The 18,613-nt window shown below is 32.9% G+C and overlaps 1 protein-coding gene across 3 annotated transcripts; it reads right to left on the reverse strand.

The window, feature by feature from the left end:
- Nucleotides 1-433: 433 nt before the first annotated feature.
- Nucleotides 434-15,261, reverse strand: LOC110602283. 3 transcript variants are annotated; one of them, XM_021739804.2, is made up of 21 exons: nt 14,712-15,259; nt 14,312-14,374; nt 11,812-12,092; nt 11,638-11,737; nt 11,462-11,539; nt 11,301-11,360; nt 11,080-11,184; nt 10,419-10,529; nt 9,617-9,658; nt 9,335-9,439; nt 9,065-9,255; nt 7,286-7,560; nt 7,087-7,208; nt 6,920-6,962; nt 6,730-6,821; nt 5,731-5,779; nt 4,311-4,381; nt 4,059-4,178; nt 2,395-2,495; nt 997-1,042; nt 434-689 (listed from the first exon to the last, which is right to left on the reverse strand). In XM_021739804.2, the coding sequence occupies exons 1-21, from the start codon at nt 14,922-14,924 to the stop codon at nt 615-617; spliced, it is 2,343 nt and encodes a 780-aa protein (XP_021595496.1). In that variant the 5' UTR covers nt 14,925-15,259; the 3' UTR covers nt 434-614. The 3 variants fall into 3 exon arrangements, 2 of the variants coding, with proteins under 2 accessions (XP_021595496.1, XP_021595638.1); XR_002485974.2 differs by lacking the exons at nt 434-689; nt 997-1,042; nt 2,395-2,495; nt 4,059-4,178 and adding an exon at nt 5,859-5,994 and having other exon boundaries at nt 14,712-15,261; XM_021739946.2 differs by lacking the exons at nt 434-689; nt 997-1,042; nt 2,395-2,495; nt 4,059-4,178 and adding an exon at nt 5,370-5,420 and having other exon boundaries at nt 4,315-4,381; nt 14,712-15,261.
- Between the last annotated feature and the right edge of the window lie 3,352 nt (nt 15,262-18,613).

An 18,613-nucleotide genomic window follows, 5' to 3' on the forward strand; every position in this document is an offset into this window, starting at 1 on the left:
ATATCAAATCCAGGTCCTTTTCAGACTTTGCGTTGAATTTGATCACCCACAACATTTTATTTGATTTCACTTTTTCAATTTATGTAGATTTCTAACTTAATTAATTTATTATAATTAATGCCCAAATATTTCAAGGTTTACAATTAATATAACGTCTGAGTACGCAGAATTAGAGCACATCTTGAGTTGGCATGAAAAATAAATTATTGAATTTGCCAATATGTACATGAAGTGGATGAATTTAAACTAAATGGTAGACATGGCTTAATCTTATTGTAAGAGTGATGTGTCTAATATTTTCTACTAAATAAAAAACATCGCATATTATAACTTTCTTATGCCTAAAATATATTGAATATAATTTTAAATTAATTTTTTCACATTTTTTAAATTAATATACAAATTTAGAGAAAAAAAATACCAAGTTAATGGATAACGAAACAAAAATAAACATTTAACTTGAAATGTGCAGTTACAACAAATCGGCTGTACAAAATACAGAGATAAAGCAACCTACTCAGAATTTAGGCAGCAAAGTTGATCCTCAAAATGCACCACTATACACACATGAGACAGCAAATATGCTATTCCCAAGCTGGACCAGCTGAAAAAATTTATATCAATAACAATAATATGTGCCTCACTTGTGAAAGAATAGACTCTTTCTTCACTTTTCTTCTTTCACCAGCCTGCAATGGCCAACAAAACTGAAACTTCGGGATACATGCTTTTAAAAAATAAAATAAAATGCACACGAGTTCAATTTCATATAACCATAGAAAAATTTGGGGAGATTTTCATCTATATTTAACACTTCATTTCTATTTCATGCCAATAAGATCACTAGAGCCACAATCCTGTTTGGAAACCGGCTGAATTTCTTATGTGGCAACCTTTAAAAGCCAGTTTTCTTTAACTGACGTAAGGAACAAACAGATCTACACAACTTGACACTGAAGAAAGAGAATTAACAAGAAAGTACTAAGATATTTGTACCCGCATGATAAATAATCTCAAGGTGATCACAATTGTGTCTCTTGAACTGCAAAAAGGAGGGAAAAAAAAAAGGATGAAAACAGGATAGTAAATTAAACCTCAAAAGAAAGAAAAGATACTGAAGAAGATGCAAATTACTTCAGGTAATTAGACCAGGAAGACGTTAAAATGTGATATAAATTAACCCATCTTTCCAATCTCGATTCAGTAATTCAGAAAGAACGCATTCATATCACTATTTGCAAACCTTCTAAAAGAACAGGGAAACAAAACCCAGTAGAGATGCATTGAGTTGGCTTGAGTGAAATTAGTAATGGGAAGGTAGAAGTACTATTTATGGGGTAAAATGATGCATTCAATATTTCCGCAGTAAATCCAATAAAATGTGCCTAATTAGAATAAATTTATCAATTAACGCTTTGATACTAAGAACAAACATGTTCAGCCGCTAAAATTGTCCTTATATTATTATAATTAATTAGGACAGCAAGTGTGCAGACATACATACATCACAGTGAGACGTCGAAAGCCTACAAGCAAAGAATCTATAGGATGTACAAAACAAGATAAAAAGAGACAACCAATCCTTCAATGAGCTTAACAAAAAGACAACATATGTAACGAGACTAAATTAGATTACCATAGAAGAATAGCTTGATCATTGTCAAGTGTCAACCAACAAAACTTTGGAATTTCTATGATTTTCAAAATTCTGAAGCAATCCAAACAATGACAGAAAAATTGTTGTGAAAGAGAGTGATCTCAAAAGCAAGATGATTGTTTTGAGCAGCATTTTAAGTGTGGGTTGGCCAGAGCCAAGAGGATAGTAATGTAGCCACATTTGCATACTTATGTTGACAGGTAGAGGTAACATTCCATAGTTACCTAGTGAAGACGTCTATAATACCATAATAGGATTATGACACATTTTAAGTCCACCTGTTCGTTATATTTTATCATGTTATTTTATTTGTATTTTCACATATCACAATCATACCTGCCATTTATCATACTGTACATGCACGTGCACACACAAGCAATTTAAACTATGTATCAATGGACTCTAAGTTAAGCAAATTTGCCTTTATGTTAATAAAGCTAAATGGTTAATTATACTTCAAGATTCATTCATCAGCATTAGTAAACCTGAAGCCCATTTCCCTCAGATGGTTATAATCTGAGGTACATAAAAACCCCGTAGAAGGACCCTCAGGTTTGCAGCTTTTTCATGTCAAATTATTAGTTTTCATCAGCAAGTGGCTTATGTTATAAATTGGTAATAGGATGTAAGCAATGAACATAATGTAATTTGCCAACCCTAGTGTTATTCTTTATCCAGTGAACCATATTTATAACATAAAGGAAAATTAGGAAAACATAAGAAGCCGCTAAACTCACCAGCTAACATCCATTGAGTTGCTATCCACTCTTAAGACATGCTGAACACCACTAGAACTGGTAAGTATAAATTCCGTAGGCTGTCCATATGGGATTGCAACCTATATAGAAAAATGACAAAAGCCTAATAACGCATCAAGCAAGATATTGTGAAGATGTATAAAAGGCATGAGATTGATAGCATTCAGTAGCTTTCCTTACCCACTAAGCTCTCACTCAAGGTCAGCTCATAACCTATGCTATTGAGTAGTCAAAACTAGATGATGTTTTTGTTTCCTTTTTGTCATACCAAGAAATAGTTGCACAGTTGAAGCTAGATAATGCCATTGTCCCCTTTCGTCAGACCAAAAAAATAGTTGTATCTTGCTCCACTAGAAATTACTAGATCCCATTCCATGTAATTTCTCTCAAGAAAAAATTGCAGAATAAACTTCAGCACTACATTTGGATGGAGATGAGGCATTAAGTTTGGAGAGGAAGCAAAGCAGAAAAGAATAAAACCATTTTAAACCTTGGTAGGACGGTAGGAGTTGTCTTTTTCCATGAAGAATGAGAAGGGGAATTGAGGGGACTCATTAACTGCTGTTCCTCTCAAATATGCCAACTCCAAATTGGAGGGTAAAACACAAGTGGAAACATTCAAAAGGTACAATAAAAATATGCTAACTCATGAACTGCTATTCCTCTCAAATATGCTCTTCCTAGTTGTTAACTTGCTTTGTCAAAGGAAATTCAAAAGGTACAATTTTTTTTTCTAACAGTTTTGCTCCATTCTCCTCCTTTCTAATAGTTTCCATATATTCCCCCCCCCCCCCTAAAATTAGGTTTTGTAAGTTGGGCATCAATCTATGAAGTGGGAGCCACACAAAGGTAAAGCAAGTTAAAGAGACATGTGCCATTGTCCTTATTTTCCATGTCAACCAAACAAGGGAAAATGGTATCTTTCCCTTCATTCCCTTGACTTTCACATTCAAAATTAGTATCATGCAAGCAATCGAAAAAGGTCAAGAAATCTGCACAATCAAAGTAGTTTACGACCATACGAAATGAAAAATTTAATCCCTAGAAGTAACAATTAAGTAAATGTAAGTGCGAAGTTCAGCATATATAGGTACAATGCTCTATGTAATATTATTCATGGAGTCCAACTGCCAAGTACAGCATCCTTGCACCAAAGAAGATTGCACATTGAGACACTGAGAAAACGATCAAAATAGCTGTGGGTACAACTTAATATTCTTTTGGGAACTTCACCGCCTCACTAATGACAATAATGAACAAGCGTGCAAAAAATTTCAGATATCCCTTTTTTCACCCTTTGTTATGTGGTTCCGTTTTAAGTATCCTAAGATGATAATATGTTAGTTAAGCCAGATGTTCGTGCCTACCACATGGTAATGTGCAGATCAATTGCAAAAGCACAAGGAAACCCCAAATTACTGCACCTTAATATGGCAACTACACATGGACACAAATTTAGCCTACCTCTAGTCACCAGCTCACTTCAAATCTCCAGAATTTATAAAAAAAAAAATTAATAATAAAATAAAAGAAAGATCAATCACAAGCTAAAACTCCAAATAACATAAATAATCATTATGTCTAAAGTTTCTAGTATCTGGGCATTCATAGTGGCAACAACGAGAAAAACCAAGGAAGCATACACTTGTGTTTGGGGAAAACTTCTCTGTAACTACAACACCACTGGATCCACCATACTTAATGTTGTAACCTTCTCTCTTAATGGCCAAAGTGGCTGGTTCCCATATACCAAGGTATCCAGTCTGTAGCATAAAAGGAATATAAAACGTTAGCTATGCCTCTTTGTTTTTCAACTAACTTGCAAAGTTCAAATAGAGAATGGGGAGGAGGAAAATTTGGATTAGAGCTTGTTCCACTCCCATTAGAAGTCATACCGACAAGGATACTTTATACGAAGCATGACCACTATACAGAGTTTTCTCAATATGATTTTGCATTTCAGGATCTGTGAACAAAGAGAGAAAAAAAAATTGCAACATTTAGCCCAAAAAGAGAAGTTTGCAATGAGCCAATAACTTGAGGAATCCATGTACAGAAATAAAAAGAAGTAAAATTCCTCGACAACTGCATACAATGCAATTACTTAAATTAGAATGTTGTTCCCTAAGGAATGTGGTATGGATAATAGTTTGATGTTTTTTGGTGTGCAGTATGGGTGGAAGGAAGGCTTAGCTGGATCGTATCTAAGATTGTGAGTTCATACATATATATGAAAAAAGTTCTTAATTGACAATAAACTAACTATAAAAATGGGAAGCATATATTTCACAATTATTATTTTTAATAGGAAGATGATTCCAACAGCAACTAAAATAAGTCTATCACAAAACTCATTACAATCATAAATCTCCCAACTCCCAAGAAAGAAATAGATCCATGAAACCAAAAAAAAAAAAAAAACTGAATTAATAAAATAAAAATTTTGGGGATCGACAATGCTTTTTATATTTTCAATATATGCTACCTCCTCTGAAAACAGAAGTTCTTCTATCCCTACCCCTCCCTCTCTTCAACAGTCTATCCTTTACTCTTAACATAATTGTCTCTCAAATAAAATATCACGAGATATTTAACAGAAATATTTTAAAATTCAATAGAAATTACAAGATTGAACACCCAAATGCTTGGAACCAAGCTCAGATTTTAAAATATGTACAATAAAGTTGGGGGTGAGAATTAAACAGATCACAGTTTCCTCAAGATTTCATATAAATCTATCATTTTTTTAAAAAAAAAAGGTTAAAATTTTTCTTCTGGTCCTGTCAAACTATGATTTTCATTCCAGAGAACAAAAGGGTCGTGCAATTTGGAACAAGATTCCATAGGGGGTTGAGCAATCATGATAACAGTGCTCAAAAGTGATGCAGAGATATATGTAAACAAATCAACTTAGAGTTGCTAATTTTGATAGTTGCAAAAAGGAAAGTAATTACCACTAGGATATGGAGAAAGCATGGTTATACAGCACAAAAGAAAACTTCACTCTGTTGAGAACAATTAAACCACCTTATCAAGATTCTGAGTCATGCACATGCTAGAAACGAGAGGGAAGATTTGGAGAAGGCTGTTATGAACAAGGTGTAACATTCTAACAAATAAAGACAACGACAAACTGAGTAAATCAATAACAAATTCTTTTATGATGCACTATAAGATTCCAAATTCTTAAAACGTCATAGGCAAACACATTGATTCTTAAAAATTGAATACTGATTACAGAATGAAAGCTTTCCACCAGAGCACATGCAGACATGAAACTCGATCTTAAACATAAGTTATACTATAATTACTAACCACAAATTATTTTTCTCTGCTCATTTGTGAACACCTTTACAAGCTCTCCCTGCACAAATTTGAAAATTAAGAAAAATAACATATTATTATATGCAAAATTTCAAACAGTAGTCACAATGAAAAATCACCACTCAAGTCGACACTTCTATTCTCATATTCCATTACATGGCTGTGGGTGCTTGTCCACACATTTTAATTTTTGTGCTTCTGTCACGCATCTTTATCCCTCAAAGATTTGTATGTGAGGCCACACCACTAAAGAGTCTAAGATGTTGAAGAAAGAAGAAAATCAACAACAGGAAGATGCATTACAGTTCTATGTGTCACCCATTCATATTTTAGTCACAAAATAATAATTAATTAAATACTATAAGCAGCAGTTGAAAAAGCTATGGTATTTGTATTTGTAGGCCAAAGAAAAACATGTATTACAAATATACACAAAATTAGCATAATTTTTAATTATTATTTTTGGCTATTATTTTCCTTTGTAAGGAGACAAAATAAGATGCATTAAATAACATTCAACATATTAACAGTAAAAGCTACCGAAGTCTTACCAAACAATTAACATCTATCAACTGCCAACTATTAGCCATTAACAACTGACTAACCATTAACTAAACCAAGCAAGCCCAAAGTTTATGCAGGATTTCCTAAAGTAATTCCAAGATATAAACCTTTGCCCCTTAGCCATGTCCCACCATCCTAGATGACTAAGAGAATGTGAATTTAAGTGGTCATATGCTCGGCATATGCAGATTATCTTGGGACACTGGAAGAAATTTTAACTTACAAGCAGTTAAAAATCCACAGTTAACTTCAGTTCAGAATGAAAAATTAGGACTCCCATTACAAAACTATGTCAGAGCCTCGCCATGTTGCGCAGGACTATATAGACATCAAAAAAACCCAAAAGACACAAAGGCCAACAGCCAGTTAGGCAACTACTACAAAGTACATGGCGATGCATATTCATCCATAGCTAAGATTTTATACCTTGCGCTTCCTGTCATCCAGAGGCTGGACTTCTATAGCAAGGTAAGTATCAACATCATCAGCAGTAACAAGATAGTTTGGTTGTTTTGCTCCTGTAATTAAGGCATCCATCTGTCTTCATTTACAGTTCTTATCTATGGGAAAAATGATAAGCAATAAAAGAAGATATAAGAGAAGGATAAAACATTACCATCAATATAATCAACAGATCCATCTTCCAAATGGCGTACCCACTGATAGTGTAACAAACAGTAAAAGAATATGAATGACATTATATAGAATAAGCTCAGAGTAATGTTTAATGCATATCCAGGAACTGTGACCCAAAACCGATGGAAGAGACATAAGAATTCATACCTCAAAATTACAACTAGTTGTTCCATTGATAGAATATCCACATGCCTGGAGTTCTCGTCCAGGAAATGCTTCACCTGAAATTCGAAGACCCTCAATACCTGGCAATGGATCATCTTCTGCAGCTGCACACCACAATGTATCCATCTCAGACAGTCAACAATCACAGGAGAGAAAAATTGGACGAATGGACTCATCTCACCCTCAGAAAAGGATGAAGAATGTTCCTCAAGAACGGGAGGTAGGTAAGGTGAATACGAGGAACTAGAATCATCAAGGGCGGTAGTACCCCAACTGACTGATGGTTCTCTCTCATTCTGTTGCCCCTCTGCATCTGGATTATCCATCTCATTGTTGCTAACAGTGTCATGGAATTTAACTTCTTTATTAGTGATTGCTTCACCAGAATGTACAGCACGGCTATTATCACCACTACTAACTGCAAACTGTGCTGGTATATCATGTATCACAGAGTTCCTGGAAAACAGGAGCACACCTGGATCAAGGTGACGTGGATAGAGATACAGAGATCCTCTAAAATAATTCATGAAAATTCTAAGATGGCTCCCATGCAGATATTCATGGATTTCAGTCTCTCCGCGACAAAATCTTCTTCTCTCCCTTTTTTTAGGGGGGAAGGAAGGGTGAGACCTCTCAAGAAATGAAAAGTTTACCAAGTGTCAAAAGGTATTAGGTAATGCTTAAAATTTTTCAGCTTTCAGTTGAGCCAATAAACAATATATTATAATCATCCACCATAAACTACATCTTTCCAAGGAGAATATTGCTTCATACAAGATAAATAGCCAAATCCATTGATGCAGCTGGTCCCAGCAGTGGGCCCAGACTGTCAAAGTTCATTCATGCAAGCACTCATGAATATCAGATGATTGCACTGCTGCATCTCATGGTGTCATCCTATGGAAGGCTACCAGGACTGACAAGGAAGATTACTTGAAAAATTCACTGTAGATCGCTTAATGGATCAGTTTTGGGAAAGACTATAATCAGGGCAATAATACTTCATGGAATCTTTCACTTAACTTCATTGCAGAAACAAGAAGGCTTTAGTGGGTGCTGCATTGTTCTTGTGTGTGGATGGGGTGGTGACGTGGAACTTACAGTCATGAAGATCAGATGACCTTCATTCTACTTATCTCACAAGCTCAAAAAAATCTATAACAAATGGCCCAGTCTTAATAAGACTTCTTAAAGTAACTCATGAGAGAGTGAAAAGAAATGAAATCCCATAGCAATAGCAGTAAAAAATACAAAAACTGCTCCACGAGTCACTCTTCTCTTGCTGTGCAGTACACATGCCTTGATTTTAACTTTTGATAATTGAAAGGAGACGTTTTCCCTTTGCTAGTAGGTGCATATTATAGAATTACAAAACTAAAAGAGCTGGCAAGTAGGTGTTTCTATGATTAGCAAAATACTTGCTTAAAGAATTTGTTTTCTAAAAATATATTATGGGGAACAAAGGAATCACAGAGTATGTGATTGAAGACAAGGAGGCCAAAAATCCTCCAAAAACCAAACAAGCAGCAAAACATGACAACAGGACTAAAACCAGCAACACACTCTAATCATACTGCAAATGGCACTTGAGGGTATTTCTCTCTAAGGCTCCTGAATTGTGGCCCAAGTATGCTCAAGATCTTGCCACCACCTAATTTCTCAGAAGTTGCCAACTTCTGCAGCTTTCTCAACCCTCTTCTTTTCTTCATATGTATTGTTAGAAAATATGGAGACTACTCTGGTTAGAAGACAAGCAGAGTAAAAATGAAGATTTACTATTGACTAAATGCGATCAACATCCACATCGAGGGAAGTTTATTATCAACACAAACTAACATGCATCATTTATATATGCCCAAACAACATAAATTTTAATGAAACAAGAACCCACCAACAAATGGAGATGGTTGTTATTTGTACATTCAGTTCACAGTAGCAGTCTCCATTTGACCAGGCTCACCTGCTTGCAAGAGGTGAATATCTCCCCACATCATCTGGTTCTAGATTTTTTGCAACAGCACCTCTTAAACCTCTTTGTCGGTGACTCAATAGGTCCCGACCCCAATCTGATGTCTGTGCATCAGGGGTAGTTATTGGTAACGTTCCAAGGGAATGTGTAGGCTGTGACACCAATTCAAGCCCAACTTTGTTCTGAAAGAAAAATAACAAGGTTTAAAGAAAATTATTATGGCATGCTGGAAGAAAGAAGATACAAGGACACTGAAATTACCAATGCCACACCAGCAGAATGAGATGGCGACTGAGGAGCAGTATTTGAGTGGTTCACATCAGAATGCCAGGGTGCCAATTGATACTGGTATTCTTTGAGCTTAGACTGAAACAAGGAAAAGAAGATGGTCATCAGATTCCATTCCTGAAAGAATCATAAGTAGAACAACAGGATAATTAACTGCATAAATCCAGTGAACTTGCCTATCAATTAAAAAGCAAAATAAGATAGATAGCTGTGAAAAAATAATTGACGATCTTGCACATGCATACAATAGCATACCTCAGTTTGAATGAGCTTCTCCTGGAGATGTCTGAACAGAACCTGCAGAACAAAAGCATAGCAGTAAACATCAACATGTAAACATTTTTATAGCAGAAACAAATAAAACAGGAAAACAATTAACTATGTATAAAGATAAATTTGGTGCGGAACAACCTCAGACACGCTTTGAAGTACTGTTCCCAACTGAAGGCTTAAAACTACAGTATTAGATCTCACATCAAGCAACAAAGAATGCTGACTGCTATATCGCAGTGTTGTTATCTCTCTATCCTCTCCTAGGAACATTTTCACCAAACAGGGGGAAAAGGACAAGGAAACAACCAAAAAATGGAAATTATGCCAGGCCACTGGCAAGTCTCCATGTTCATTTAGGGGGAAAATCTCACCCCAAACATGTGAAGCTCCACTCATGTCCCTCATTCACCAGATACATCCCTATGTTAACATTCTATTTTCAAAAGGCCAATTTAAAAATTTATGCTCAGTTGCTCACAATTTAAAATTTATTGGGATAAAGAAAAAGTAAGACAAAAGTATGAAAATGGAAAAGGCAAAGCAAAATGAAATAATGAACAGTATTACATTCCTCTTTAATGTATAGGCCATATGGATAAACTAGGATATGAATCAGATTCTACACAATTAAAATACAATAGAAATACATTTTAACATACAAACACAAATACTAAACTGCAACCAGCAAGTACAAGCAGTCAAATACATATCCTTTGAAGATGTTATAGAAGCATAGAAGTATAAAATATTTCAAAGACATAACAGGAAGCAAATTGATACAGACCCTGACATTGCTAACAATAGACTGGGCATCTGGAATTGGTGGCTGCAAAGAATACTCAGAAAGAAGGGGCAGCAATGATGAAACAAATGTCGACCTTTCTTGCTGTGCAGCCTGAGAAAAACAAAATAAGCACCTCAAATTCACTCTCATAAAATAATATTAAAAACCGAATATGAGTAGTAGCTAAATTTATCATGACCATAGTGCCATTCATGGCATCAGATTTAGATTTTTCAAAAGAAGGTTCTGTTGAGAGTCATATGTTGCCTCAGAGAAGCAAGCATAATTCAAACGTCAATTTACAGCAAATATTCAAACATGATAAGGAAAAGAAAGGAAGAAATAAATGAACGTCATTTGTGGTTAGTTGGTCAAAGAAACAGTAGTTTGTACATGGCTGAATATATTATTAAGAGTAAAAATTTTCAATCCAAGAAGGAATTGATTATTGAACAATATGCAAGGAAAAAAAATGGCATGAAAAAAAATAGACTATCAGCAATTGCAGCAGACACTTGATGGTTGAAAGACAAGGTCAAAGTCTGGGGGAAAAAATAACCATATCAGTGAGCAGATTCAAGCAATGAGTATAATGAATAGTAAGTAAATCAAATACCCCAACCTAAAAGAGAACAAATAAAATCAAATATAATAAACCAACCTGCAATTCATATGTCAGACATATATTCTCATCAATTATGTCTTGTCTATATGAGAGAGCTTTTGATGCAGTATCAACAAGGTCCTGTTGCTGTTGATCGAAGGCCTAGTGGCAAGAAGTCTAAAACTATAATATTCACCAAAAAAAACTACAGAGGTAAAAAGAAGAGAGAAGGAAATTAACTGCTAAAAGACGAGCAATAGAGGAAAAAGTCTGCCTACCAGACGCATATAAGCAATTCGCTTTTCCAGAACATATTTTTCATTGCGTATTTGTGCTTCCTATCAATGAACTTAGGCACATGAATTGGCATAGGTCTTTTTACAAGCAGTAAGGGAATATTATCTAGAAAACAAGCAATCCATGTTTATGCTTACACTACCTTCACAGAATAGTCAGAAAGATGCTTCCTTAACTGAAAGATCTCTTCTTCATGCTCCCGAATCTTGAAAACAAAATCCTATAGAAATATAAATATAGTTGAATCTCAAAACACACATGCTACACCAAATAGTGCAAAAACACGTATGTACAAAGGCCTTTAAGAAAATCAATTGCCTGCTTCCAGAGACCACTAGGGTTATTTACTTCAGACATTTGCATTTGCCCATGCCCAGACAAATTGAACTGAGGATCATATTCTCCTTCCATTTGATACCTAAGAGAAACAAGCCAAGTTGTATAAAATAGGGTACCTCCTACACTAAGGCTACTTTATTTCATGAAAAGTACCTTCTTGGGGAAAATGATGCTGTGGATGGTGAAGATAACTGAGAGAGACCAGTGTTATCAGCAGGTGCCTGCCCTCCAGGAAGTACCTTCAATGTCCCATTAATCTTGCTGCTATCAGAAGGGCTTTCCACCTGATTCTTTGTGGCAGGATCCTCTATATTAAGTGTTATATCGTGGTGGAGAACCAATCCACCAGATGGATGAACTTCATAAGGGCCATCAACCCGCTCATTCCATTGATCAACGTAATGAGATCTTTGTGCCATTGATTCATCCATTTTCTGCCAAATTCCACGGCCAATAAAAAATAGTAAAAAAATCAACAGATGAGGGGCACGGCTGTTTTATGAAGATTAAAACCCATTACACAAAATAACAAGGAATCAGTTGAAAGGCACAATTTGCATTAACGCTGAAAGCATGCACATAAGAGAGGTGTGATACATCTGAATAATTTTTTCTTTTTAAAAAAAAAAGGACAACTGATCCTATAAAAGATGACTACAAATATTGAATAGCATAAAACATTTAGAACTATAGCATCAATTTCTTTGAAGTCCAAATAAGGGAGATGGCTTAGAAAAACATTAAACTGGTAAGATATGGGAGGGAGAATTACTATCAAGTCTCTAAGTTTTTAGAGAATTCACTAATTTGTCCCTATTTCAAAATCACTTAATTAAAATGTCTGTGTATTTTGTAAAGTCAAACTACTCGGTCCTTTTATTAAAGAAACTGTTATTAACTTATTTTAACATTTGTTAGAGAGACTAAATAGTACGGATATTTAAAATTTCAGACACTAAATAATACATATAGTTAACATTACAAAGACTAAATAATATAAATATTCAAGGCGGCTAACAATTTTTTTGACAGAAAGGCTAAAGAGTTTGATTTTATAAAATAAATAGATGTTTTAATTGAGTGATTTTAAAATAGAGATAAACTAGTGAATTACCTAAAAACTCATGGAGTTTATAGTAATTATCCTTATATGAGAAAGGGAGGAGGCTTAGGTGCAAGCCTAGGCATGATTTGTGGAGGGTCATAGAGAGAAAGCACTTGGCAACTAGATCTTTCTGAAGATATAGCCTAAACCAAGTGAAATGGCGGAAATTAATCCATATAATTGAACCCAATTAGTTCGCTCAAATCTTCAGTTGAGATTTTTATTGCTTTCTAACTCTTTAAAAAGAGCAATTGTTAGTTTTTCAATCCCCCATAGCTGGATGCAACCTATTTGGTTAAGCTTGCAGTTATTAGATATTCTGCATCTATTGTTCACGCCAGTTTCAGCTTTGAACTAAAATTATTTACAGCTTGAATGAAAGCCTAAGTATGATTAGACCTGAAATTTGTTTATCATAATATTACATCAGATGGCAATTTAAGCATGTATCTTCTTTGAACAACCCCATCTTTTTGGTAAGAATTTTCTTGCAATAAGCAGTGGGAATATGGAATTTGTTCAACTTTTACCCATCTTTTTTTTCAACTAAAATTATTAATGGCGCTAGGGAGGCACCAGGCAAGACAAGGCAAGGCATCCAAGTGAAGCGCGCCTAGGTTGCAAGAGGCGAGTGCCCGATGGCTAGAGGCGCTGGAGGCAGCAACTCTGTTAAATAACGGCTATATTTTTATGTATGTGATTTAAACAGCATTCAAGGTACTTCTTTGAACCCTAGCCTTTTCTTTTTCAAGCCAGTAGCTGAGAAGTTCTTTATACAACCTAAAAGGTACAAATCTCTTCCTTTTTTCTCTCTTTCTCTCCTCCTCTTCTTCTCTTCTCTCACTGGGATTGGCATGCCAGCAGATTCACCCATCCTTTTCTTTTATCTTTGCTCCTCTCCCTTCTTCTCTTCTTCCTTCTTCTCTCACTCACACCAGCGGAATCTTCTTTCCTTTTTTTGTTATATTTTATTATTTTTTAACTAACTTTTTTTTACTTATTAAACTAGTCATATACATATGTGCGTGAGTGTGTAATGTAAATATATATATATATACATATAGGCTATGGTGCCTCACTTCAAAAAGGCACTCACCTCACCTCCTCGCCTCAATGTAAATCAGTGTTATTACATACAAGTACATCAATATGTTTCAACACAGGATAACACAGCTGATCTAAAGTTTTGAAATCTTCATATCAATATATTTTCACAGTGAATTCATTAATTCCAAGTTTTGTTTTGAGAATTAAAATCATGCTATCATATTGAAATTATCACTCACTTATTATATCCAACCACAAATATATTTCGAATTAAACCACAAACTAGAGATATCTATTAACATATCCAAGGACTGCATATGCAGTATACCCAAACAATATGCTTAAGCCAAATTAAGTATCAAAATTGAATCTCAAGCATCATAATTCACTCTCAACATAAACCATATACTGAGATAACAAGGAAGTAATTTATATTTGATCAGTTGTCCATTCAAGTCATACTCAGATTAGATAATTAGCAGAAACTATAGAAGAACTTACATATTTTTCGAGTTCCTGAATTTTTTTCTGAAGTGCAGACCTTAATCGCACATTCTCTTCTACCTGAGAGAATGCAGTGCAAAATATTACCAGAAAAGCTCGACGTTTTACATGCCAAAATCAAAGTAAAATAGTAAGAATACTACCAGTAGTTACCACGTCTATGGTTAAGACATTTGAAGGACCAAAAATCTTTAAACAACTCAGGAAATTCATCCATAAATAAAAGCTCAGTGAATAAACACATTAAGATTACAAGATACGAAACATCGGATCCATCAAAACTATATAGCAGTTTCAGAGTGTGCATTCTGCGATGTGTGGATTTAAACATTTCAACCATAAAGGCACAAAATCAGAGCAACCCAACACTTCATTTCACGTAAAAATAAAACCATACCTGTTGTCTGATGGTGGCCTCAGCAGCCTCTACAGCTTGCATAACCTGAAACAAGCTATCATTATTATTGTTGGTGGTGGTGGTAGTAGTTGCAGCGGTAGTGGCGTTACTATTATTATCATTGAAATTAAAATTGGGAGACGAAGACGCTGAATCATTCAGTGCTAATACCGACATCTTATTTGCTAATTTCCCATCGTGACCGTTCTCCATGATCCAAATAAAACCAAAATGTAGAAATAAAATCCAATCACAACATCTCTTGCATCAATTTCGTCCTCCCTCGTTCAATCTGATAGCCTAATCCGAAAGAACTTGAGACTATGATGACTGCTCAAACAATACTAGTTCGTCCCACAGAGAATGACATGGTGACAGAAGCAAATATTTCAAAACCCTAGACCTAAACAGACGATAAAAGAAATAGAGCGAGAGATACACTAATGAATTAATCTTGCGTGTGTTTTCTATTTCTGTCTCTCCCTGTATGTGTGTGTGCAGAGAGAGAAAGTGGCGCGTGTTGAGGAAGACACAAGCATTTTAAGAAGACAACGATGATTTTACATTTTCTTTTGCTAGTGGGACTTGGGAGACGGTCGATTTTTTTCAGTTTAATTTTAATTTTTATTACATATAAATCATTCAATATCCATAATCTACTAATTTAATTATTTTAAATTAATTTAAATTCACTCTGAAAAAACTCATTACATAAGTCAATTTTTTAAATTTTGCAAAAATAAATAAATAAATCCATTTAAAATTATTAAATTCTTTTTTAAATAAAAATTATAAATTGAAAGATAAACTTAAAATTTTTTAAATTTATTTAGATATATTTACTGTCAAATTAAATCTGATTATTGAATTTAATTATTCATTTCGATATGTAATAATTTAAATGTTCTATTTATTTTACTTTTAATTTTTTATTTAAAATATTTTTTTTTAATTTTAAGTTTATTGATTTTGAATTAAATAAAAAATTAAAAAATAATTTTTTATACTTTTAACCTAAAAATTAATAAATAAAAAATTAGTCAACGAATTTTTTTTGTTAAATTAAATTTAAGTCGAGTTTTTTAAATTGATTTAAATAAAATGTTAAAAGTATATTTAATTAAAAATAAGTATTAACCAATGATGTTTGTAAGTGACTTAATAAAACTCATAGTGTGACGTATGTATGAAATCCGTGATTACTTTTCATTATAATTTGATTAAATAAGCTCACTCGTAATAATTAATTTTACGGTTTTTTCTTTTGAGCATGCATGATGTTGCGCAAATTTCATAAATCTAGCCCATTTTGGCCCTTAAAATAATATAATTAAACAAAACAAGCCACCCACTTAAGTCCAGACCAAGTCCAATGGCAATAATATATTAATTTTAATAATATATAAAGATTATATTATATTTAAAATTAAAATATTTTAATTAAATTTTAAAATATTAAAAATAATATATAAAAAATAAAAATTTAATTAATTAAATCAAACTAAATTTAAATCAAATTAAATTGTTTCAATTTAAATTAATTTTTATTTAAAATTAATTTATTTTAATTTTTATATATTTTAAAATTTTAATTTTTAATTTATTCGATTTAATTTAATTTTAAATTAAATCAAAAAAAATATCCTCTCTAACTACTAACTGTCCATCGACTATATTGATAGCTGTGTTGATCGTCCTCCGCAATGCCAACAACATAAACCAACAGTGCATGAGAGGAACAAAACAACAATACCACAAAGCAATCAAGCATCAAACTAAAAAAAAAATCCAATTACAACCAAAAGAAAAACAATGAATAAATATAATATTTTGACTCAGCCATAGAGAGACGACATTGAGAACTAATAAAGGAAGAAATTAGTGTCACAATAATTTTAATCTATCATAATCATAGACGACATCGAGAATAAATAAAGGAAAAAGTTAGTGTCACAATAATCTTAGTCTATCATAATTATAGAGGAATCGGGAACTGTCAACATCTCTCTGATGCCTATTCCATCAGCTTGCACAAAAGCATTTGACGACACTCAATCAAATAGGGGAAGCGATATTCAAAAGGCCCCAAGACAAAGCCAAATCTCAATCTCACCAATAGCACACTCAAAACCTAAACAAATAAAACCCACAACATGCAGAATTAAAATCACAAACAATATTCAGATCCTACGGAACAAAGCCAAGAGACCCACGCCGGAAGAAACCAAAACCTGACTTCCCCTATCAGAAAGGCAGATAAAATCGTTATCGATCAAAATTCTGTTTCTCACTTTTCTCTCCATTTCTCTTTCGCCTTTTACTATTTTTATGTTAATTATTAATAACGTATGGCTAAATAAAAGGAATATGTTGTCTAATTATAAAATAGATAGCACACAGCATTATTAAATTTCATATTTTATGTAAAATAATGTTAAACTGTAGTCCAATGGATAAAATAAATTACATGGTGTATTATTTTTACATATTAAAATAATAAATTGTTAAAATATTATTTATCGAAATATAAGATGCAGCAAATGAGAAATCGTATTTACTAAAAATTAAATTTAATAATTAAGTTAGTTTTGTAATGAGTAAAATTATACATTATTATAAAAATTTAAGAGACGTGTTTGAAATATTAAGAAAGTAGCTTTTCTTTTGGCATCGGTTCAAGGGATACCGATAGTTCTGGTCCGGTTTAAGGCCTCGTGAGGAGACCCCTAATCAATCAGCCTCCACAATATAGTTCATCACTTTTATGATTCATTGAACCATCGACTTGAATTGATTTTTAAATTTAATTTAAACTGATTATTATTTTTTTATGTCATTAATTTTGATTAAGATTTAAACTTAAAAATATTTTGATTATAAAGATAATTTCAATGCATTTACTAATTTAGTGGAATGATAAATTCATATTCTATTATTTTAATTTTTGATTTTCATTTTCAAAAGAAAATAATTTTAATATTAATAAATTAAAATTTATTAATAGGAGATATTATAACTTAATCAGACTTAAATTGCCCTCTTGCATTGTAATTTATTGCATTGATTGCTGAGTGCCGTTGGCATTCATCGACATTGATAGAACTTGAGTATAAAATTTGAATATTCTTTTAAGATCATCCTACCTAATCGAATTAAGATAAATTTTCCCCTATATTTTTTTTGTTCTTTTTGCTCCAATTTTTAACTAAAATAAATTGAAAAAAAAAATCAATGGATATGTTGCGTTTATTTTGGGTATCTTACGTAATTTGATAGGGAAATTCAATAATTTCAGTATTGATAATTTTTGAAGCCAAACATAATCAAGTTTCACTATCAATTCCATTCTAGATAATTATAGGTAAATTTATAATTTAAATATATAAAATTTTATATAAATTTTATATATTTGTATTTATAAATTTAGATTGGTGATGAGTGTACATGAGTAAATATAAGAAATTTCATATATTATTTTTTTAATTTTTAATTTTAATTTAAAAAAAATTATATAGATAATGTCGATATAAAAAAAATTTATAGAGACCGTAAAAATCTCCTTATTTACAAAAAACAAATCCTATTTCAAAAGGAAAACTTTAAATTATGTATAAAGAAACTAGTTAAAAAGAAAAAACAAAGAAAATAATCTAGCAAAAAGGTAGTGGTAGGCTGAGATGGACAACCAAGCGATTGGACATCCCCCTAAGTTAAACCTAAAACGAAGTCTTTGAAGATAGCATTAATTTTGTCTTCATTCAAACATGCTTTTCACAAAATTATAATAATGTTTAAGCAATTATATAATTTGGTAAATGCGTATTTCTGTTGGTGCTTTGCTGAATTTCCTTTATAAATTAGTGAAAAATGTCAATTTGCAACTGTGCTTCTAAGATCATTCA

Source organism: Manihot esculenta, chromosome 1 (assembly GCF_001659605.2).
Source record: "Manihot esculenta cultivar AM560-2 chromosome 1, M.esculenta_v8, whole genome shotgun sequence".
Classification (NCBI taxonomy): domain Eukaryota; kingdom Viridiplantae; phylum Streptophyta; class Magnoliopsida; order Malpighiales; family Euphorbiaceae; genus Manihot; species Manihot esculenta.

Excerpts from the sequence above, each read along its gene's own strand:
- LOC110602283 (XM_021739804.2), bottom strand. The coding sequence starts at position 14,924 with ATGGAGAACGGTCACGATGGGAAATTAGCAAATAAGATGTCGGTATTA. Across the intron at positions 11,185-11,300 it reads GAATTGCTTATATGCGTCTG|GCCTTCGATCAACAGCAACA; the intron begins GTAGGCAGACTT and ends TCTTGCCACTAG. Across the intron at positions 10,530-11,079 it reads GTCTGACATATGAATTGCAG|GCTGCACAGCAAGAAAGGTC; the intron begins GTTGGTTTATTA and ends TGTTTTTCTCAG.